This window comes from Wyeomyia smithii, chromosome 2, assembly GCF_029784165.1.
Source record: "Wyeomyia smithii strain HCP4-BCI-WySm-NY-G18 chromosome 2, ASM2978416v1, whole genome shotgun sequence".
In the NCBI taxonomy this organism is placed as follows: domain Eukaryota; kingdom Metazoa; phylum Arthropoda; class Insecta; order Diptera; family Culicidae; genus Wyeomyia; species Wyeomyia smithii.
The window spans coordinates 75128164-75152796 of record NC_073695.1 but is presented as its reverse complement, the minus strand read 5'-3'; the positions used below and the strand labels follow the sequence as shown (position 1 = coordinate 75152796).

Here is a 24633-nt window from a genome sequence, read left to right as displayed (position 1 = left end):
ATTTCTTAAGAACCTTCGAAAGCTTCCAGAAAGGTTTTGAATAAGGTTTTAGTTGTTCAACTTCTCTCATGAAATTCTCATTTCGCAAGAGAGTGAATCTATGTTTAATTTCCTTTTGTAATTCTTGAAAAATAATTTTTAAAGCAGGATCACGAGATCTTTGGTATTGACGTCTCCGTATATTCTTCAAACGTATAAGAAGTTGAAGTTCATTGTCAATAATTGGTGCATTAAATTTCACTTGAGCCTTAGAAACTGATAAATTCCGGGCATTGAGTATTAAGCTGCTAAAATTATCTAATGCTCTGTCAATGTCAGCACTATTTTGTAAAAAAATATCATCATTCAAATTTTCTTCGATCGTAGAACGATATCTATCCCAATTAGTCTTGTGATAATTTAACACAGATCTAGTGGGATTTAAAATAGTTTCATGGGAAATAGAAAATGTTATGGGAAGATGATCAGAATCAAAGTCAGCATGAGTTAATAAGTCACTGCATGAATGACTTTGATTTGTTAGTACCAAATCAATTGTAGATGGATTCCTAATAGAAGAATAACATGTAGGACCATTTGGAAATAAAACTGAATAAAATCCAGCCGTGCAATCATTAAACAATATTTTTCCATTGGAATTGCTTTGAGCATTATTCCAAGATCGATGTTTCGCATTAAAATCACCGATGATTAAAAATTTGGGTTTATTTCTTGTGAGTTTTTGCAAATCTCCCTTGAAATAATTTTGAAAAGGCAAATACACTGCGGCTATGAATAAAATGCCAATACTTGTTTCAATTTCAATTCCCAAACTCTCGATAACTTTGGTTTCAAGATGGGGTAAAACACGATGTTTTATTCGACGGTGGATAACTATTGCAACTCCACCTCCGGCAACATCAATTCTACCAAACCTATGAACCATGTAATTTGGGTTCTTTTTTAGTTTAATGTTTGGCTTTAAAAGTGTTTCAGTCACAACTGCAATATGTACATCGTGGACTGTTAAAAAATTGAAAAATTCATCTTCTTTCGCTTTTAAAGAGCGAGCATTCCAATTTAGAAAATTCACAGCATTATTTAAAATCATTGCTGAATTTCAATTTCATAACAATATTAGTTGTAAATTTTATACCTTCTTGAACAGCCTCGTACATCGAGTTACAGTTCAACAAAACGGACATTAGCTGCAGCATGGACTGTTGTAGGTATTCAATCTTTTCTGGAGTTGGACTACCTAAATCAATACTGGCTGACTTCTCAGCACCAAACACGAATGGTTTGTTACTGTTTGAATTTAAAATATTACCTGTAAGGACACTGGCATATGAACAGTCTGGTGTTGCCTGAACAGGATTTTTTGTCTGAAATTTGTTATCTGAATTTAAATTATTACCTACAGACACACCTGCTAATGGAAGTGCTGGTGATGCCTGAACAGTACTGAAAGTCGTTTGATTACCCACTTTGACAACAGGTTGTTTAGTATTCCTACGTGCAATAATTTTTGACCTTACAGGACAATTAAGGAAATTAGATTTGTGATTTCCCCCACAATTTACACATTTGAAACTATTAGTGATCTCTTTCACGGGGCAGATATCTTTCGTGTGACTAGTGTCACCACAAATCATACATTTTGTAGCCATATGGCAGTTTCGAGTTCCATGACCATAGGCTTGACAATTCCGACATTGCGTAAGATTATGGATTCCTCCATGTCTCTTGAAATTTTCCCACTTTATTCGCACGTTGAATAAAACACGTGCTTCTTCTAAACATTTTAAATTATGTACTTTGGTACGATCAAAATGTACTAAGTAATTTTCCTGGTGTATTCCAGTTTGAAAAACTTTGGCATTTGCCTTTCGTTTCATCAAAATTACTTGGTTGGGGGCAAAACCAAGTGATTCTGACAAACAATCTTTGATTTCATCAATAGTTTGATCATTTGAGAGACCTTTCAACACAGCCTTAAACGGTCTCTCGTTTTTGGCATCGAAAGAATAAAATTTATACATCTTTTAGTCAAAAACTGTAAAAGATGTTTATGGCCATCAAGAGATTCGGCCAAAATACGAATTTCGCCTTGTCGGCCAATTTGAAAACTAACTTTCACATCCGACAGAAACGATGAAAGCTCTGATCGAAATGCTTTAAAATTTGCTACAAGTACCACAATAGGTGGAACTTTAACCTTCTTCATAACGGCTTTATGCTCAGTATGAGAAGTTTGAATTTCTTGATCCCCAACGGAAGAAAGAATATCATACCTGTTAGTCGAAATTTCGGTGTCACTTGGAGGAGATGCCTCACGTTTCCTTGAAGCCGCATCAAAGCGAGCTTTTTTATTTTTTCCAGGCATAACTGGAAAACTTCACTACACTTTCACTTCACTATAGAATTTAAGTAGAAATATCTCAAACCAAATTTACTCACTAAACACTCGTTAACGTTAAAAACAAATTTATTACTTTGCGTTTCAACAGGTAGTCTTTCAAGAAGATTGCCTGTTGAAAGCGAAAAACAAAATTTCAATATCTCTCGGTAGTCTGAGACTTAGCCTCGAGCTGTTGGTAAAATGCGACCGTACTGTAGGACAGTTCAAGTCGATCTGACGTCGTCCACTTGATCGACCCATCTTAGTCGTTGAGAACTTCGCCATCTCAACCCTGATGGATTGGTTTCAAGGGCCATATTTACGGACTGTCGTCCTTCATTCCTAATTTACTAGGCCTAACTGTAGTTTATAGGAGGATTTTGTATTGTCGAAAAGGAATCAAACCAGTAGGAAAACTCATTGTGAGGCTAAAGCACGCAGGCAGAAACCGGGGGGTGAAAGTACATACTAAATCTCTGCAGCCGTGTTTTTCGAATTACCAGACTATTGATATTAAGTAAGATAAAAAAATTCTTTAAAGGGTTCTTGCGTTACAGCAGAACATATTCCATGAAAGAAATCTCTCAATAAACACTACCTTGTCTTTGAGATCCACAGCTGTCGATCATTAGATGCTTATCCAATAAGAATATCAATTCTAATTACATGTTTCTTCTCTAAGAATCTGATCCCATATATATAAGGAAGGAGGGAGAGAGGGTTTTAAATTGTGATATTTAGCAACTATAATGAATTGATGCAAAATTAGTAAAATTATGATTCACTTTGGTTGGTAAATGGCTGGGCATGTGTCACTTGAGACCCCAATGTGGTCATTCACCTCTGTCCAGCAACTCCTATCCCAACCTCCACGAGGTGGCGACCGAAATACGGGTAACCAACCCCCAGTGGAAACTATGGTCGTATGCTTACTGGGAAGGGAGATCGTACGCGGCTGTATCCCCATGTTGAGGGCGGCGTACAACAGCGTCTGACTCAAAGCGGGCGGCTGAATTACGAAACGCGGTGCCTCGCCAACTATATCTGAGACGGCAGTCCCGTCGCGAGACTATGTATCGTAGCCCGAGTAAGGCAGCATACCAAAGGTAAAATACTACGAACAATGCAGATATGAATACGGAACGGAATAATCGGCATGAACCTAGGCGAACGAAGAAGGACAACGATTGTTGGAAACTCGGTACTTGAAATGTAGGGACTCTACTCAAACCGGCACGTGCAGGTATCCTGACTAGAGGACTGCATAAGGTGAATGTGGAAGTTGCTGCCAGACAGGAGGTGAGGTGGCCTAAAACGGGAGAAGGCGAATTCCGAGCAGTAGATCCTATTGCGGGCACTCCTTTTAAGTACCACTTCTACTACAGTAGCGGCGTGAAAACAGAAAGGGGAGTCGGTTTCGTGCTCTTGAGGAAACAGATGAAGCGTGTCATTAGATGGAGGCTGATCAGTGACCGTATATGCGTGTTAAGAATCAAAGGCAAATTTTTCAACTACAGCCTGCTAAATGTGTACGCACCGACCAACGATAAGCCCGATGAAGAGAAGTAGGAGTTCTATGAGCTCCTGGATAAGACGTTTAATAAGTGCCCAGGACACAACATCAAGATGGTCATCGGGGATGCAAATGCGCTGGTCAGGCTGGAGAACTTCTATCGCCCTGTGATTGGTAGAGAAAGCTTCCACTCTACTACGAACGACACCGGCCTGAGGCTTGTCAATTTCGCTGCAGCCAGAAGTATGGCAATCTTTAGCACTTATTTAGCACGCCGGAATATACGTAAGCACACCTGGAGGCACCCAAATGGAGAGCCCTTCTCTCAGATCGACCATGTTCTGATTGATGGTCGACACTTTTCAGACGTTACAGACGCGAGGTCGTTTAGAGGACCAAACGTTGACTCGGATCATTATCTCGTGGTATCCAAGATTCGCGCCCGGTTGTCCAACATGTTAAAATCCAGCACAACAAGGAGGATACAGTTGAACAATCAGCACCACGCAGGAGAAATATCGGATACATCTGCGACAGCCACGTCCGATGAGTGGTTTGACAAATGAAAAGAACCGCACCAGAGTTCACATGTTAGCCACGGCTGTGACTCGTCAAAGCGTAGGAAGATACCGGAAAGCTAAAGTTGCTAAAAAAAGACTCCATCACCTAAGGAAACGACAGCATTGGGAAAGGATTCTCTCGGAGGCGGAAGGTTGCTTCTCCAGGCACGATGCGAGAAGCTTCTACAAGGAGATAAATGGAATCAGGAACCGAAACGTGTCAGCCCCTGTCATGTGCATCGATAGAGAGGGGAACCTGATTACCGATAGAACGGAGGTGGCCAGGCGTTGAAAGGAATACTTTAGTGTGCTGTTGAATGGTGAAGAAAACAGCGTGGTCGAACGAAGCAGGCAAAGCTGTTGACCTACCATTTATGTACTAGGTTAAGAAAGCAGTGAAAGAGCTGAAGAACTGCAAGGTAGCTGGTAAAGACGGCATTCCAGCTGAACTTTTTAAAATCGGGAGCGAACAGCTGTATCTTGCTTTATACCGGATCATGCTGAGAGTGTGGTCCGATGAACTATTGCCCTCGGATTGGTTGGAAGGTCTCATATGTCCGATCTACAAGAAATCCACCGCCTGGACTGTAGTAATTATCGGGGTATAACCCTTCTCAACACCGTTTACAAGACTCACTCAGATGTTGAAAATCATGTTTTCTGCCAACACTATCAGTGTACCGCCGTTAGTCAGATTTCTATCCTAATTAACCTCTGCAACATGTTGTAGATCCTACATGCGCCTAGAATATTAACCTGAGTTTGTTTGTTTAGTCCAGATAAGTGTATAAACTTGATACGATAGGTTACTTTTGATAGAAGTCCTACTGACGCCGGTAGACTAGTAGTGTTGGCAGAAAAAAGATTTTCAGCATTTAATTCGACTTACACTAAGGTCACTTTTTACGCGTTTTTTTACGCGGTTTTTTTTTACGCGGATTCCGGAATTTACGCGGTTTTTTTACGCGGAATTCGGAATTTACGCGGTTTTTTACGCGGATTCCGGAATTTACGCGGTGTTTTTTTTGCCCGGATTTCGGTTTCCCTTCACTCGGAATGCAAAATTAACGATGTTTTTTTTACGCGGATTCCGGAATTTACGCGGTACGTATCCCCCGCGTAAAAAGCGATTTTAGTGTTCTTAACTTTGAGCAGCTTTAGTTTTTTTTGAGATATCCTAGGTCTCTAGTGTCTTCAGCAAAGTTGTTAAGCATTCAAAATACTATTACATAAAAGCTCTCTAGAGAGGGAAATGCAAAAAAGTACCTAGGTTTTCCCACTAAAATTTTCATTCAAATATGAATTGAAATGCGCCAAGCGGAGACAAAACCAATCGACTTCCGATAAGTTTGGGGTTGTTTCGGGCCCCGAAAGGAACCAAAAAAACTTGGTTCTATTGCCCCGTACATTGCGTACTTTTGCCCTGCATGCGAAACAAAAGCTCGCATTTGAGTGAATATTTGTGTTTGTATTTTTCATGGTTACAGGTAGAGACAGTGGTAATTCGCGGCAAAAAAGTTGAAATTTCGCGGGTGGCAAAATAGAAAAATATTCAAAATTCGCGGTAATTTCGCGGCAACTATTTTTACACTATTTTTTACTATTTTTTTTTTTCGAAACAATAAGAAACAACTGTTTTGTATAATTTAACATACGGTAATTTAACCGTACGATTCATAATTTGTTTGCATCACTGACTGTAAGTACATACTGTGTCAAACTGTGTTCAGTTATATTTTGGTGTCGATAGGCACGTAGTTGTGGCTTACGCTGCGTTTCGTATTTTCCGAGTTTCCAGGAATTGATAAATATTTTTTGCCAACCGGAAAAAGCTCAGGAAAACGTCCGCGATCCGAATACCTACAAAAATTATAATACCGTACCGATCTCACTGTCAGATATTTTCAAATTGCTTACTATTAGGTACTTAGGTCATTTAGCAACTTCGATTTTGGCTGCACACTCTGGAATTATATCAATCGCCAAAATATTCGCTCGAAGAGGATCTAGCAACCGAAGACAGTTCCAGGTTGACAAAATCGCGTTGTAAGAGAGCAGAAGTACTGTTTCATTTTATTGGTTGCGTAAGAAAAGTTGCCCTCGAGGTGCCCATAATTCTTCAGCTTTGTCCGTGTCGCTGGTTTTAAGAAAACTCGCAGGTTTCGAAAAATGTTTCAAGATTGACATAGAATGCTGCTATCATTACTTTCGCGGCATTTCGCGGGTTTTTGTAAATTACGCGGCCGACGCAGGATTTCGCGGAATTTGCGGCTTCCGCGAAATCGCGATTTACCACTGTCCCTAGTTACAGGTCATTAACGACCAATTATCGAAACCAGAACACGTCTTCACATCACTCGATCTTGAGCTAGACTTCTCAAATCGCTCCTAACACCCGCCCCACACCCGATCGAATGTACTCTTCCACACCATACATCCAACGAGTATGGTGTCTACCACGGAGTAGTCGACCTCTGTCGGGCTCTCTACTGAATACTATCTTCGCTAGTCGCTCTCTCGACATTTCGACATTTATGCCGCTTGACCAGCCCACAATTGCCATATTTTATCAGCTTGATGATATCCATATGTTGGTATTCTTGGTACACCTCTTGGTCCATGCGCCTGCGCCATACTCCATTTTCAAGTTTTCCGCCAAGTATTGAGCACGAGAATCTACGCTCGAAGACTCCAAGTGCTCACCGGTCGGCGTGCTTCATCGATCAACACTCATGGCCGTACTACCGGGAGAATCAGCGTTCTGTAGAGGGGCAACTTGGTGAAACGACGCATTCTACTCAGTTTGAGCGCCTTTCAGTGTCTTAAGAAAGTGCGATTTCCTGCCATCTGAATCTTTTGCTGGTATCTTTATCGGCACCCGGCGGTTATCAGTGAGTCGAGAAACACGAACTCATAACCCTCTCGTTTTTTACCATCAACCTGAACTCGAGGTAGAAGGATATCGCTGTCTTTTCTTAAACTGCTTCCTCCTTACCTTCGCCTGGTAATACTCTCTGAAGAGCTCCGCAAATAATGATAGTCGACGGCAAAATGTTCGGGAGGTTACCTTGAAGGTGGCGTTTTGCAGAGTGATTGGTAGTTGCAGAACTCCAAATTATCGCCTGTGGGATGGGCCACACGAAACCTCCCATCCACTCCTCCGGTACATGCTTTTCCTTCTAAATCTTGGTGAAGATCCAATACACCACTTTAGCCAATATTTCTTCAGCCTATTTCAAAAGCTCGTTCGAAAATTGATCCGATGTCGAACACTAGCCACATCTTAGAAATGAGCTTCTTAGTGCATACCTAATGTTCGCTCTGCTTGTGCGACCATACATAAATGCCCGTCTCATATTGCAATGGGTGGTTGCCAACTTATTTAAAAAAGCGTTTTACTGAAGATGGCTACCAAAATTTTGAACACTTTAAATGAAAGCCCTAGATGTTTTGGAACAATTTTATTTTATTATAACTAGACGAAAATATTTAACTTTCACTTTTCTAAATATTTCTTCACCCCTTGGCGAACGAAGGGTCCTCCTACTGGAACAATTTTAAGCCCAATTATTATTTGTTTACTTCGTTCCATCGACCCAACACAGTACACCCATACTAGTTGGCATTAAATAGAACCCAATGTGGTTTAAAGCAGAATTCCCAGCAACACCCATCCCTCCCTCTACGTGGTACCGACTAGGATACCAGCAACCAAGGAAAGATCGATGAACTGGTGGGAGCTTGATCGTATGCTGATAGGGAAGGGGGCAGAAATTTTACGATAGTTGCTCAAGAAGAGACATCAAGATCGTCATCGGGGACATGAACGCTCAGATCGGTAGGGAAGACATAAACATCGGCCCGCCTGCAGTCCGAAGTAACTTCTTTCCCCGAAAGGACATCCACGAAACCACCTGGAGATAACCTGACCAACGTACAGCAAATCAAATGGACCATATTCTCATAATCGGCTGGTTCTTCACAAACATTACCAACCTAGCACCTATCACGGTGCGGATATTGACTCGGGCCACTACCTAGTTGCGGTATCTTCATGATCGAAACTGTTGACCGTATACCCCGCGCGACATCGCCGAGCCCCGCGGTTTAACATCAAGCAGCTCTGTCTCTCTATTTCTCTCGAACACCTCCTCCAAGGTTATCCAAGGTTCTCAGGGTCGGCCGATAGGACGAAAATAGCAGTTCGGTTTTACATGCATTGTATACTTACGAAAAAGGGGGGGTTTAACCTGACTTCCCTATACCACGTGGCACTCTTAACTAAACTAAGTACATGCATTTTTATCTTAGGTCTAATCACATGCTTATTACATACAATCTCTCGGAAGAACTCTGCCACCGATACTGTCTGCTCTGTAGCCCGGCAACCTATACCGTCTCGCCGACGATACCGCTGTCTGCTGGCTGTTTCCGCAACTCTCCTCCTCCCAGGCCGCAACCATTGGGGAATTCAGCGAACCTTCGCCGTCCCACGGCTCGTTCGCCCGTCTCGCTTACCGGTCTGGATCCAAATGCCTTTGCTGACTGACGTACTGTCAACACATGGTGTTGATGGTAAAGATGGAGTAGCTTGTAGGTCGATTGCTTGGAAGGCATGCACGTTGCCAAGGTACTACCCCTGCGACGAAGCGATAGTCAAAATGCTGGGTTCTGAGTTGAACATGAAGGGCCCAATTATTCGCTTATAGTTGCTCATCAGCTCAACCTTCTGCCCAAGGTTATGCGGAGCTAGATAGGCTTACCTGATTCACTATCCTCATTTGGTCTTTGAGGTTCACGTGCTCACACACTAGCCTTTTCTAGGCTTATCTGGTTTTTAACTTCACTGGACTTGACTGGTTATATCGAGCGATCAATTTGCAACGGCTGACGATAGCTCGCCAATATCGGATGTGCCTGATGATCCGCTGACCTTCGCGACTGCTTCGGGTTTCATCGGTTATGGTTATAGCATCGTTGTTCTAAATCGAGGTGTTACGGCAGTGCGATTTTCTTATGCCCCCTGTGGTAACTTTAGCAGTTATCTCCGATGGCTTCTAACCGAAATGGTTACAATGAGAAGACAAACCAGTCTCGAAGAGGTTATGTGCCGCAAGCCGACATGTGCAATGACGTGGATGGGACCTTCTCACGGATGCCAGCGAGATGGTCGACCGGTGGAAGGAGTACTTTGATGGACACCTGAATGGCGATACAGTAAACCGAAGCGGAACTAGAACTAACCTAGGAGTACCAGCAGAAGATCTCTCGATCAGGAAGCTGAAGAACAAGAAACCCACAGGCATAGACGAGCTGCCGAGCGAGTTCATTACACATGAGAGAGAGGCACTGGCTAGAGCGCTGCAATGTGTCATTTCCACGATTTAGAATGAGGAAAAACTGTCCGATTTCCGGATAAACTCGACTGATCAAGGTCTCCATGGCGCAAGTGATGTGCTACGTGTGTGTTTCGGGGATACTCTCGAGCTTCTTTGAATCGGGTTAAGACAAAGTGATGGACCCTCCTGTTTGCTGTTTAACATTGCTCTTGAGGGTGTGATCCGGAGGACGGGAATCGGCACTGGGCTTCGCGGATGACTTTGACATCATAACTTGTAACTTTACGACGGCCGGCGGAGGAAACTTACTCCCGACTGAAGGCCGAAGTCGGACGAAGCGGACTGCGAATGAATGCGTCGAAAACGAAATACATGTGAGCGAGAGGCTCCGAAGAGAGCAACATACGACGCATGAAGTTTACGCTGTACAAAACCCTTATAAGTCTGGCAGTCCTCTACGGAATCGAGACAACAATGCTTTTCGCCAAGGACCTTAACGCTCTTGGAGTTTGGCGAAAAAAAACCCTTATACAACTGGCAGTCCTCTACGGAATCGATACAACAACGCTGGTGGAAGGTGCTGGTAGAATACAGACGGACGACGGAGAAAGGAGACGGCGCATGAACCATGAGCTACAGGCGCTGCTTGGAGAGAACTCCATTGCACACCTGGCGAAAGTCAATAAGTTGCGGTGGGGCGATCACGTCGTAAGGTGCAGCGATGGAAGAAAATCGTTTCTAGCGATTTTTGAATACATATAAATCTCCTTTGTGATGCATTAACATCTCTGTCAGTGTGCGATATACATTTACTCTTCTCACATTTGCAAGCAGATCTATGTGTAAGACGAGTTACGAGGATTGCAAAGGAGCACCATGTATATAGTATCCCTGCTGGCGTACTCTCTTTCTCTTCCTTCGCACTATTCGCCTCTTGTCGTGACAGCTAACAACAACATCTGTATCTAAATGTGCACAGCTGAGTATATGGGGTTAGTCGCAATATGTACATATGATGAACAAAAATCATTCATGTTCATTCAGCCAATGATTGTGATTTTTGTCGAAAAGAGAGTGAAAAAAATGTGTTGTCTCCTACTCCCATAATGAGATTGTTTTGGTGGCAGGTTCAAGTTCCCAGTTGGTTTAGAGATCTTGCTTGTATAAAACGTGTGTCAGGACTCAGGATGGACAAAAAAGTAGAAAAGATTAATATATCCGAAAAAGTTCGGCAAGTTTTCGCAATAGAGGATGGCGGTTTCAGGTGCATCGCGGCGGAGAATTGCACTTACCGGCCAAAAACTATTATTATTTCGAATTGCCATCGGCATCTCCGGGAGCAGCATCCCGTTGAATTCAATATTTTGAATTTTGGAAAACGGCTTCCAGATGACGAAGTAGAAAACCTTTTGCGCCGCAAACGAATTAAACACGCTGGGCAACCGGATGAGTCCACGATAGTGCGAGTGCACCAGCGAAAAATTATTGGTGGGCTGGTTAAACTGTGTACACTCCACGATTGCCCCTTTGCAAGTATGGAGTGGGAGGGACTTCGGGATATCGTAGATCCCATCCTTGAAGCCCTGAACTTAAAAGTTAATCGGCACAGCATTGTTAAAACCATTCAACAAACAAGTGAGGCGATTGTTGAATTGATTACGGCTGAGGTGGAAGGCCAACTCCTCAGTATGAAATTCGACTGTACTTCAAAGATGAACAGAAGTGTGATGGGAGTGAGCATTCAGTTTTATAAGGATTTGAATCTCGTCAGCCGGTCTCTAGGTGAGCAGTTATCTTGTATGCTTAATAATTTCGTACCACAAATGTGATGCCGTGAAAAAGACCCAATTTCAAAATTATTATTAGTTGTTATTTTTGATTTGGCTAAAACTTTCCTTAGATGTGCCTATGGGCTTAGTATGCATTATGTAATATTAGTATTTTTTTAATTGCTACTAAGTTTTGTGAAGGGTTCATGAATGATGATCATTACTAATATTTTGAGAGCCAGAGCGGTTTGTTAGACAGGTGTGCTGTCTTCGACAAAGTTGCAGAAAATATGTTTGGAAACAAACATTTTAAAATATATTTCTCTAAGAAACAACCCAATTGTTTTTTTAAATCTAACACGATGAGCATTTTTATAAAATATGTACCAGTTAATTTTTTTTCAAAATGTTATTTTGGCTTGGCTGAAACCATGTAATGTTATTTTTTTATCTAAAGATATGGGCCTTCGAAGTTGGTGCCGCAACGACTAATGACTATAACAACTTGAGAACTTACTCAAATTCAATAAAAATTGTAAAATCAACTTCCCGAGTGAAACTCGAAGTTTTTAATACTTATTTGAAAAATTAAATATCGTGATTTTTAGTGATCCGTTTCACGAATTCTGACCCATAATCAAATCAGAGAAAAAAAAATATTTTTTTTTTTACTTTATATAAATGATTTGTTGTTTTCGAATAGATAAGAAGAATTTTATTTTTGACTCATCCCCCTAAAAGTCAAAATTACATTTCTTACAAAAATATATATCTCGTGATTGTTCCTGGTGTAATTGCAGTCAAATCTAAAGAAAAAATTTGATCAGGGTTTATTATTGATTTGCCAACTCGTTTTTATTTAATTCCTCAAACTTTTAAAAATTTAAATTATTCTTTTATTTTTAAATTTTTTTAAATTTGTTTTAATTTTTTTTTTGTATTTTTAGTATGTATTATTTTATTTGGGTATTTTTTTATTATAATTTTTTTAAATATTTTCAAAATTTTCGACTTATTTTAATTTTATTTTAATTTTTTTTCGTTTCCATCAAGCATAACGTATTTTATAGATGCCCTCTTACAACATATTGGCTCTAGATAAGTCAAATTTGAAATTAAAAAAAATATTTGTTTCTATTTATAATGTCCATGATCGGATAGTTCTCAATGTTTAGGTAATCTTTCGTAGTTTTTATAAAATAAAATGGATTTTGAAAAAATGAGCTTATTTAGATAAGTTTTAATTTCACTTTTGAATCTCTTAAAATAAATGGTTTTAGAGTGTATTTTTTTAAAGACAAAATTATTATCTACATCATTGTCGAAGACCTCACACCGTCCAAACGAACCGTTTTGGCTATAAAAATATTTGCAATGGTCGACTAAACTCTGATATGTAACATAATGGTACAACATCGACGTGTTATATTTTTAGTTCTATGTATATACAGTAAAGTCTTTTTTACACGGTATTTTTACACGGATTTATTTTACACGGTTCTTTTTTACGACGATTTTCCAAATGACGCGATTTTTTTACTTCGTTTTCTCAAATAACGCGGTTTTTTTGCACGATTTTTCGTCTTCGCGTAAAATTGTTACAGTTAGTAACAGTAACGGTAACAGACTATAGTAGGCTGTTTTTTACACAGTTTCATTTTTACACGGTTTTATTTTACATGGTTCTTTTTACGACGTTTTTCCAAATAACGCGGTTTTTTTACACGGTTTTTTTTTGCACGGTACGTAGAATCGTGTAAAAAAGAACTTTACTGTAGACTATTCTGTTTGGCGTCGTACACAAATTACGTAACGCTAAAAATCTAGATTTCAGACCCCCTCCCCCTTCTATGTAAAAAAATGTAAAAGAAACACTAAAAATCTCAATTATTTACCATTAATTCATTTCCTGGAATGAAAACTTTGTTTGACAACGTTGACCGTTTAAAATGAAAAAAAAAATAATTTTACGAATTTCTATGGGATACTGTAAGCCATTTTCACTTGGCCTCAGTATTATTTCAGTTTTGGTTTATTTTTAGGTGTCGTTGAGTTGACCGAGCGTCACACGGCTGATTACTTGAAAAGAGAATTACTAAAACTCGGCCAAACATTCCGTATCCAATCATGGCAGTGGTACTCGGCGACAATCGACAACGCCACAAATGGCATAAAAGCAGTCGATCTCATACAGGAAAAGCAAATAGACGACGTTTGTGAACAATTTTTCTGTAATAGCGACGAAGGTACAGAAGGCGAAGATGGCGGTGAAGATGGCACTGAAGACAACCTGGACGAAATCGTTGCGATGTGTATGAAGAATTTAGAAATCAACCAGATCGAGTGTGTGCGGTGTGGAGCCCATACACTCAATCTGGTTGTTGCAGATGCAACAAAAATAGCGGAAGCTGAATTGAAGGCTGTCACTAAAATAGTTAAAGCGTATCGAAAAGCGGAATACCAAACGAGCTTTAAATACTCTGGGGTTGCCATGCCCCCGATTCCAAACCAGATAAGATGGAACCACTATTTTTTGATGCTCAGGGAACTCATCAAAAATCGTGAATTTTTCGCCGGGTTGGGTGTAAAGCACCCCATGCTAGGTAAAATATATGTTTCCAATGTATTTGAGGGAGTCTCCTTATCAGTTTTCCAAACAGTGGGTTTCTCCATTATTGGTTGTTAAAAAGCGGCAGAGTATTTTTAATCATTGATATGACGATAAGTTGGAACATAAGAAAAAAAATTGTTGATTGTAAAACCACAATAAAATGGCGGATTTACACGATCTTGCATTTTACTAACAATCTTGCACAAACTCGTTCAGAAAAATTCTTTAAAAATTAATTTTGAAGAAATTTTGTAGTTTTGAACTTTTTTTGCAATAAAAGCGTTAGAAACATTAAAACAAATAACGAGATAATTTGCAAAATTTTGTTTTAAATGAAACTTTGCACATGTATTTGGCTTAGCAAACTGAGTATTTTCCACAGATAAAGAGATTTTCTTGACCCATGAGTTATTTTTCCTTAAAAAGCGTATGCATTTTGGCATAGGCTTTCCTTTCGAAGCATTCAAGGTATTGTTTTCAATCAAGATTCAGTGCTAATTATCTTTTTTTTGCGTACTCGTACTTTTTTTTTAATTCTTTTATAACACCAACGGATTCTGAGCTACAATACTTTGAACGTTTCTAAATGAATACGCCCTATCACAAAATAACTCATGGGTCTGAAAAATCTCAAAATCCTCAACACTCAGTTTGCAAAGCCAAATACGTGTGTACAGTTTCATTCAAATCTAAAATCGTCGGTTTTCGACCTTGATCATTTGGCGCGATTTTGTTTTGAACATTTTTTTAGTACTTTGGAGATTTAGTTACGTGTACTTATTGTTTGTTTTATGAATGTAATTTTGTATAAATAGCTTGAGCACTTTTAGTGTAATCATGCCGCCCATGCAGCTCGCGAAATTGCTCATAAATCCGTCATTCTGTTTCGGTTTTGCTCAAACAACTACTTTTCTCATGTTCATAATGTCATTTCTCTGTAACACTTTTTCTACCATGTACAAAAAAAGAGAAAAACCATCTCCAACTAATGAGGAAACCCCCTGAGCCACTATGCAGTTACGGATTCATAGATAACTGATTGTTAATTGATTTTCATCCTTTGATCAATTCTCAGATCTCTCTGGTAGTTGGAAGGTTGTCGACGATTATCACGAAGCCTTTGCACCGTTGTACGATGCCACAATAGCCGCACAAAAAAACGACTGCGTAATAAGCCAGTTCCACCTAGAATGGCTCAAAGCTTATGGTCGAGTAATGAAACTTGGAGACAACCGCTTCAGGACTCCCATTTTGCAATCCATGCAGAAACGACAAAAGACTCTAATGAGCAGCATGCCTTATAAAGCTGCACTCTTCATGGACCCGCGTTTGAACTTCAATGGTTCCGAGCTGTTTTTAAACCCTGAAAAGCAGAAAATTGTGGTAAATACATATCTTTTTAAAACTTCTGCTATTCGCTGAAATCATAAATAGTCGGTGTGTAGATCAACCGAAACGAGCACCAAAACAATTTTACCAAAAACAATAGTATTCTAAGTTTAACCACACCATATGCTTTATGCAAGCTGCTACATGGTTTTTTTATTATGTCATTAGGGACTATTCCAATCATTTCGATTTTGCACGAAAGATAATTTCCACACGCCCTGGTTTAAAAAATGTATTAAAAATGGTGCTTGGTTCGGTTTGGTCGCATCTCAACCAATTGTGCATTGGGCTTATAACTTTATACTGCCGGTAATCACAACTCAGTTTATTTTATTTGGGTCTTCTGTTTATATAGGACTGATTCTCGGTGACCAGTATACATAGGACAATAATGCGACTACCATGGGTAAAGGCTGACATTGTTATGATGCAGTTAACCTCCGCCAACTCAGTATTCTCAATTTTTCCGTGCTCCCTTTAGTATTGAATCAATAGGTTACATACTTTTATTTATTTTTTAGTACGTTGCAGTACGTTCTATTGTATTAGAGTTTTAATTTTTCAATAGTACAGTTGCAAACAACAAAAAAGTGCGTTTAGAAAAAATGACAATTTTTAGTTCTCTGAAATAATTTTTTGGAGGTAAGTTTTCAAGTATAGCCCTTAAGGCCGTGAACTTTCTCCCTATCGCTCAAATCTCTATTAAAGTTTGGGTAAAAGTTTTCAAGAAGTTGTACTATAGAATAGACCAACTATTTTTATTTCGATGTTTTGAATATGAAAAAATACGTAGCTCTTCAAAGAATATTAAACAAAAAATTAATTTCCAAAATCTGAGGCTAGATTAAGTTTGGTTAACCTACATATTATTTTAAGATTTCTCGTACTTAATGACCAATATTCATTAATTCATTGCGACTGTTTTTAGGAATTTCTGGAGAACTTATTCAAACGACTCGAGCAACATGAGCAACCTACAATACCGGTTGTTGCAGGAACCTCGCAAACAAATACGGACGAGTTCGACATGGACGAGTTTATTACAACGATATTTGGAGAAGAATCGAGCTCTGCCGTTGGCGTTGAGCAGACTGCTGTCTCGCAGTTAATCAGGAATATACAGTACCAAAAAAGAGTTCAAGCAACTGATCCGAATTTTAATGTCATTCACTACTGGTTTGCTAAAAAAATAGAAGAAGAGCGTATATGGCAAATCGCTCGAGTTGTGTATTCTGCAGCTTCAACACAAGCGGATATCGAGCGCGATTTTTCGCGGTATAATAACGTGTATACCCCGATGAGAAACAGACTTTCTGGAGGTAACATTGAGAACGTGCTGCGAGTCAAGCTTAACCGTGACCTTTTGCCAACTGCACTTACCAGTATACTACCAAAGGACAGTGCAACTGAATGTTCGGCCAATGCTTCTAATGCTCAACTTTCTGCTATCAACTGTACCCAGTAGCGCTATTGCCGTATTTTGGCCTAATATGTTTCATTTAAAGTGTATCGTTATCTCACAGAAATACTCCCAAGCTCGCTCACATACATACACACACACACATACACACACACATACACACACAGACATCGATATGCACACATACACACACCTCGATACACACACATACACACGTACGCACACACATACACATGTACGCACACACACACACACACGAACGCACACACACACACACACACACACACACACACACACACACACACACGCACACACACGTACAGGCACACATACACGCACAGCCACACATACACGCACAGGCACACACACACGCACAGGCACACACACACGCACAGGCACAAACACACACATTTTTTTAATAAAATTGTTATTTGTTCATTGAATTCAAAACAAACAAAATTAACTTTCGTTTTTTACGATGAGGAATCCATTCATTTAATCGGTGTAAAGTCAAATCGAAGTGATATAATTAGCATTTGGAGGAAAACGAATTTTTGAGCTGGTTAGCGAAACTGTTAGCGTCGCTTGGCCTACGAAACGCTAATCGCTAATTCGCTAATTTTGTAGAGAAGCGACAATAGAAATATTCAGAAAAACTGTGAATTGCTGATGGCGTATGTAAAATTTTCAGATTAGCGGCTTAGCGATTAGCGTCGCTAAATTTTCAGTTAGCGGTACCCACCACTGGTAATCATACTTGACTTATCATGAACGAACAACATTTATCGTTACAATCCAACCAATTTATCCGAAACAAGGTCATTAGAAAAGCAGCACATCTTTTTCATTCAAAAATGGTATATGTGAAAGTAAATGCAGTATGGGTTCGATTTTAAAATTACAGCAAATCTAGATGAGTAAAACAGTTAAACAATCGGACCTATACTGTACTTACTTGTACCAAGTACTCACTACTCATTCAGATATTGAGAATTATTCTCTATTCTTGATTACAATTTGAATATTTCCAAAAGAAAAACAGAGGTGTATTTTAAACTACACTAAGGTCGTTTTTTAAGCGTTTTTTTTTACGCGGATTCTGGAATTCACGCGGTTTTTTTACGCGGATTTCGGTTTTCCTTCACTTGGAATGCAGAATTAACGCAAGTTTTTTTTACGCGGATTCCGGAATTTACGCGTTTTTTTACGCGGCACGTATCCACCGCGTAAAAAGCGACTTTAGTGTATATAGTACTGGAACTTATTGAATAATCATTGTGGTAGTGCTTTTCAACAGGGGAATTGTGCCATTCAATGCCATTCGTGACCGATTCAACGTCGGATACCGTGCTGGATCGAAATCCGTACACCTAAGCATATGTTGACTTATAGGTCTACTTATATTTTATTGCTATTTTTAAGCAAAATGATTAAAATCACTCTGAAACTCGAAAAAATCATGTTTAAATAGAGCATGTTTTGAATCGAAATCCGTACACAGTTTTTTGTCTGAATCAAAACCCGTACACTTTTGAATCGAAATCCGCACACACGCGATATAGACTGGATCAAAGTCCTTACAGTAATGAATAGAAGTACAAAAATGAACATCTTTCATTTATAATTTATCTTGAAATTTACGAATAAATATATTTTGGGGATCAGTTGGTTTCTAAAGTTTCACACGGTTTTTTAATTTTTTATGTTAGCTGAAATAGTGCAATTTTCGTAGCGTTTCGTTGCGGCACCCCTTATTGTAGTAACCGGAACGCCGGAACCTCTCGAAGCTTCCCGGTACGACTTTCTTTTGCGCACCTCAGTCACAGCTCCTTGAAATTGTTTGCCGTATATTTCTACTCGTTTTCTTCCATAATATGCTGAAAACAAGAAGAAAGTTCAACAATATATGCATGATACACACGCTGTGCGGATTTCGTTTCAAGCAATTAACAAGGATCAAAATCCGCACGGCACAGTTTTTGTTGAATAAATACAGTTTTCACTATTTACCAGACAATATACAGCTCGAAAATGACAAAGACTTACCTTTTCCATCATTTCCATCCCATCAATCGAAAAGATTCACAGAGTAAAACACTTATATCCCACTTGAAAAACGTTTTTATCTGAAGAACGTTTCCTTAGTAAATTCTCTAACGATACAACGAAATGACAACTGAAACCGATTCACGATTGATTTTTCATTTTTAATATTTTTATTTCATGACCTACTAGAGCATAGTTTAATTTAACAGAAGGCCGGCAGCTCAATGGACATGTACATGTAACTATCATATGAATTTTCATTTTTATAATGCTTGAAACTGAAGAAAAACATCAAGGTGTACGAATTTCGATACTGTACGGGTTTCGATCCAGCATGGTATCACGGAAATCAGAAAAGTCTTCGAAGTGTTTTCGCAGCGTGTGGTTGCGTGATTAGGTGGAACAATGAAACGAACGAATTTTTCGAGAGCTAGAAGATGAATTGCCGCTATTATATCAAAACTTCTAGCGCGTGAATATAGTTAATTTAGTACACCCTTTTGGCAAACAGGATTCATATAAAAATTTTGATTTATAAGAGGGAATGTCCTTTCGCCATTCGGTGATTCTTTGTAAAAAATGGTCAATCCGAAAGGAAACGATAAAAAAATAAAATATTACACGTACCCTGGAACTTACTATTGCTAGAAAAGCATTATTGTTATGTTTACTAAAAATCTTAGTTCAATACGACTAAAAAGAAATTTGTTTCAGGAGATAGGTTCAAGCATTTGAATGTCTACTCATTAGCACGCGAAGATGACTATTGCGTTTATTTCGCGTCCACGACCCACGATCAACCATGCAAATTATGCCAACCTTGCGTTTTTTTTTTAATTTTTTTATATCAGGTAGCCATCTCCTCTCTCTCCCCTCTTAGCACTACCTCTCAAATTAATATGAGGAAAATGTTCCATTCACCAAACCATAACAAAACAAGAGGCAGATAAATTCTTCGACATAACCGCAAGCTTATCGTAATTCGATCAATTGAATAATAGCAAAGTTTGGTACCTATTCGTATTTGTATTACCTGCTGGAGCAGCCTTCTTTTTAGATGAATAAAAAAAAATATCCTATTACGTTTAAGACTACTCCAGCAGTTTTTCATTAATTGGTGTAGCAAACCTGCTGAAAACAATCGTTGCCCAAGTAGTCCGATAGCCTGAAATAACTCTCCCTCCCGCCGCAACCGCACGGTCCGCACCACATCATTGCTACTGCATCACTGTGATGCGAAGGGGACAAGTCAAGTTTATTATTCTTTCTCTTTCGCTATCGTTTTTCCTCGTGCTACGAGCCACGTACGGAAAAAAAACACAACGAGTTGCGCGGATCATTCTCTTCTAAGAGCTGTATATAGTCTTGTTATGTATTTATTATTTCGGAGTGGGCAATGCATCAACATTTTGTTACGTACTGAGAGGATTCAAGTTTATTCATTACTTGAACAGATCGCAATCTGTACAGTTTGGGACAAAACGACAATCGGATCATAATCGTTTCGTTTCCATCGCTGGTAAGGTGCCGGACGACAACCCTCTGAAATCACTTCTCCTCAGCAACCCTGTCGACACCAGAAATAGATAGCCGCAGTGTGCACGATGGCTCGACCAGATCGTAGGATACTTGAGGGTGATGAGACGCACAGCCTAAAACCAAGCAACATGGCGACAACTTCGTAACACAGCACGAGCCACCACGACGTCTGATTGGTTTGTTGGTTGGTACCTTCCGAGAAGTATATGCATTTCCGCCAATCGTCGTCTGACTATAATATTGGCCACATTCAAGTGCAGTTTATCTTTTTTTTTCATCCTCGCTTATTCTCCGTCGGTATAGTTCACACATTTCAGAGAGAAAACCGCAGATTAATTCCCAAAAAACATTTGATTTCACATTTGTTCCTTTCTAATTGATTATTAATTTTTGTCAGCTTTCCAAAGAAACCAACAAAATTGAGCTAGCTACCACACAGTTATGCTGGAGCTCGTTCAAGGCAAACATAACCGAAAACTGAAAAAAGTGAATAACTTTGCAGTAGTTAAATTTTGGCCATATGTGTAAAAGGATTTTTATCATCAAATAAGGTCCTCTATCACCCCTTGAAGGATCAGCTCCCTTACACCCTGTATTTAACGCTTCTTCCAGGTTCTGTCACTTTCTGATAAAGGGATCTGTAAAAATATTTAATATGAGCAAGTATTGATTTATACTTAAGAGGTTATATACCCTTTTGGTCGAGAAAAATGAGGGAAGTTTGAATATATTTTTAAGTGCATAGCACCATTTTTATTGCATTGAAGTGGTTTTTTCTGAAAGTACAGTTTATCAACAATAAAAAAATACGTTTGATTTTGAGATATACCAATTATTACTTGAGTAATGGCCGTTTCCCCGAAACGCTATTTTTTGCAGAGGCTTACGGTGATCCTGATAGACTCAGCGGGTCAACCGAAATCAAAAAACTCATATTATTTCATTAGTTTAGAAGTGTGCCGTGTCCTTGAACGATCGCTTTTTTAAGTATTTTGTTTTCAGTGCAAACGGGAACCTTTTTCCCAAAAAATGCACGTTTTGAGCGCTAAAAATTGCATTAAAATTTTTTTTGCGGCAAAATGTAACTGTATGTTTCAAAAAGCGATCGTTCAAGGACCGGCGAATTTAATAACGAAAATTTAAAAAAAATTAAGGAAATCGGTTCACTATTTCTCCCGCAATCAGGATCACGCAAAGTCATTTTTCGGAAAACACTATTCCGAGATAATCGCGTGTAAAGTTTCAAGTTTAGCTTATGCGGCCGGGGCGAGGCGCGCGGCAAATCGCTCTAACTTTTTTCCTATTGCTCAAATCTTTATGAAAATTTGTGAAAATGTTCTCAAGATGTTGTATTTGAAGATAATGCAATAAAATTTTTTTCGATTTTTTTAAAACTAAAATGGTATATAACCCCTTAATAGTACAACGACAAGCGGAGCCAAAGCCTAACAGAGTGAATTGAGCCAAAAAATGGAGTGAAATAAGCCATATAATGGAGTGAAATCTAGTGACTAAAAGACGTACCCGGAACTTGTACCATGAGGTTCTTACAAACTACGAAGGATGCATTCCGATGAACGACGAAACGTACGGGAAGATGGATTATGGGTAGTCTCCGTGAATGACACTATTGGTCGTAGTGATGAGTGAAGTGATAACTGCCTCCAGTTCCGCCTTCAGTTGAGAGACATTAGGTTATTTTCAAACGAAAGTTGAAGATTAAATAAAATGACTCGGGAGGCGCCAGAGATGAGAAGATAGTGGAACAAAATGGCAGCTCTGGTTAACGAATGCTGTACTCCAGTGATATTCGAAGAAGCATTCGAGATTTCATCAAAACTAAATCCGAATAACTTTCACTGATTTGTTTCAAAAGAGCAATGAATAACTTTTATTTTCATTACTCAACATTATTATTTTATCAACCTGGTTCCGAAATTTTTTTATATCTGGATAAGAATGGATAAAATCTGGATAAAAAACTCCTGTGGAGTGGAAATGCAAATTGTTAATAATCTTGCCACTTTAGTGGCTCCAATTAACAACGCATTGGGTGCTATGGGAAACACGTGTGAAAATCGACCTATGAATAAATAACAAGCCCATTAGGTTGGTTCGAGCGTGATCTCCCGAGAGAGAGGTGGCAATGTTTCTGCACCGTGCCTTGCTTCAGGAGCCAAGTAAGCGTAAAAAGATGCGCACGAAGATGCGTGCCAGCTCCAAATTATTTAATCGGTTTCTCGGCACATTTGCTCCACGTGCGAAGAAGAAACGCGTGTCGGAACAAAACTTTGCCAGATAAGAAACGATGGATAAAATGATAATTTTTCAATTAGCAGTTTGGTGTCACCGACGTGCAAGCAGCTGCCACCTTCAGCAGAGACAATCGCTAGATGTGTCCCCGCGGTGTGTGCGATGAAGGTAACGTGCTCCCTGTTGCCAGATTTACATAAATTATGGAGGATAGTTTTCATACTAATGAGCTGGCTTATTAAGCAACAGAGCCCATGCAACAAAAATAGGTCAACCGTATAAAAAGCCTCAGCCATTTGCGTATTTTAACGAAGTTGTGAAACCAAACTGCAAATGAATTGAAAATGTCTGTTCGTAACTATTGAAAATTCTATTCCGGAGCGACGATTCAAAGGGAAACCATGAACATTACAGACACGATGGAAGAATAGAATCAGCATTATTTTAGGACCCAATGCAGTGCAGCATTTTGCTGTTCTTATTTCAAAGCTTAGGCGCGGTAGACCGCGCTGCAGTCCGTTAGGTTGATGTGAGAAATATGAAACCTGTCTAGATGGAAATGCCACTACATCATAAACGCTTTTCATTTCGACAGCAGATCCAATGTGTGCCGTGCAGTTCCTGTGTTCGACGAAAATTGCTACCAAGTAAGTGAGACACATTTCAGAATTTTGGGTTTCGTTTCCTGCTTCCTGGAATTGTTGCACTTGCACGGAACAAAAGAAACCCACTACCACCAACCTGTCGGGTAGCAACCTGATGTTGTGTTCTGTTGCGAGTGAAAACGCTAAAGAGTGAATCATGGTCCACGATTTTCTATTTTGGTTAGGCTTCATTACCGAAGAACGAACCATCGGATTGAAGCACGCACTACTTTCCTTGTTGCGAATTTTCAAATCCAGTGATTCCTGTTTGTGTGCAGGACTTGATTCAGGCTCGTTCCTGCAACCAATATCGCACCATAATAACAGCTCCCTGACAAGAACTCTTACCAGTTACTCTGGCCAGTTTCATTGTAACTGAGACCTATTTTTGGGTGGGGAGCCTGAAAATAAACTCATGTGAGAGCCCGTTTGACTACCAACTGGTCTGACTCTACTAAGATTCAAAATCACGACCACCCGCTGTCAAAGCGAAATCTGCAACCTTGCGACTGCTAGATTATACCTTTATCTAGTATATGTAGTATGCTATTTTTATATGAAGCACAGATATAAAATATTCAGGTACAGCTAACACTTAATGTACCGAAATCAACTATGAAGCATGGACAGGGTGATCGGGAACCAATTATCGCTATCCAAGTGAAAGGATTAGATTTCCAGTTGGTTCCTCAGGCAGGATGCCAATAATGACGACGCTGACAATAATCTTAAAAAGGTCGGCCACCATAATCAGCCAATCGTACTATCGGAGCAGCTGAGTGTGCACTAAAGGAAATGATCCGATAAAAGATTGGAAATTTTCCAATCCAGTACACCGATTTAATCATCCGGTCCAGGATTTGTGACCGATGCACGTGGACGTTTGTTTGCTGTAATATATGGGGGTATGTATGTTCGAACATGCACTGCTGTCCTGCAGAACCAAAAAGTTCACTTCCACCGTATAACCCGCTATCACCGGAGAGCACGTGGAAAGGAGTTATTGCTTTCGGTGAAGAGTCTAAATGTGTCTGCATTCTATAGCAACGTTTCGAGAAAACGATCCGTAATCATTTTTCACATAGTTGAAAAATGATAAATGGTTATTCGATGTAGGATGGGTAAACTGTCCATAGGGAGTAAAAATCCACTACAATTATAACTACTTTT

At 39.5% G+C, this 24633-nt stretch overlaps 1 protein-coding gene across 1 annotated transcript; it reads left to right on the top strand.

Moving 5' to 3' along the window:
- Positions 1–11327: 11327 nt before the first annotated feature.
- On the top strand, positions 11328–17126 carry LOC129719686 (uncharacterized). The gene is made up of 3 exons (XM_055671076.1): positions 11328–11525; positions 13576–14164; positions 15248–17126. The coding sequence occupies exons 1-3, from the start codon at positions 11328–11330 to the stop codon at positions 15592–15594; spliced, it is 1134 nt and encodes a 377-aa protein (XP_055527051.1). The 3' UTR covers positions 15595–17126.
- Positions 17127–24633: the final 7507 nt, after the last annotated feature.

Coding starts and splice junctions, on each gene's coding strand:
- LOC129719686 (XM_055671076.1), top strand. CDS start 11,328: ATGGAGTGGGAGGGACTTCGGGATATCGTAGATCCCATCCTTGAAGCC. Junction 11,526..13,575: donor TGAACAGAAGTGTGATGGGA/GTGAGCATTCAG, acceptor ACTTGGCCTCAG/TATTATTTCAGTTTTGGTTT. Junction 14,165..15,247: donor TGTAAAGCACCCCATGCTAG/GTAAAATATATG, acceptor ATCAATTCTCAG/ATCTCTCTGGTAGTTGGAAG.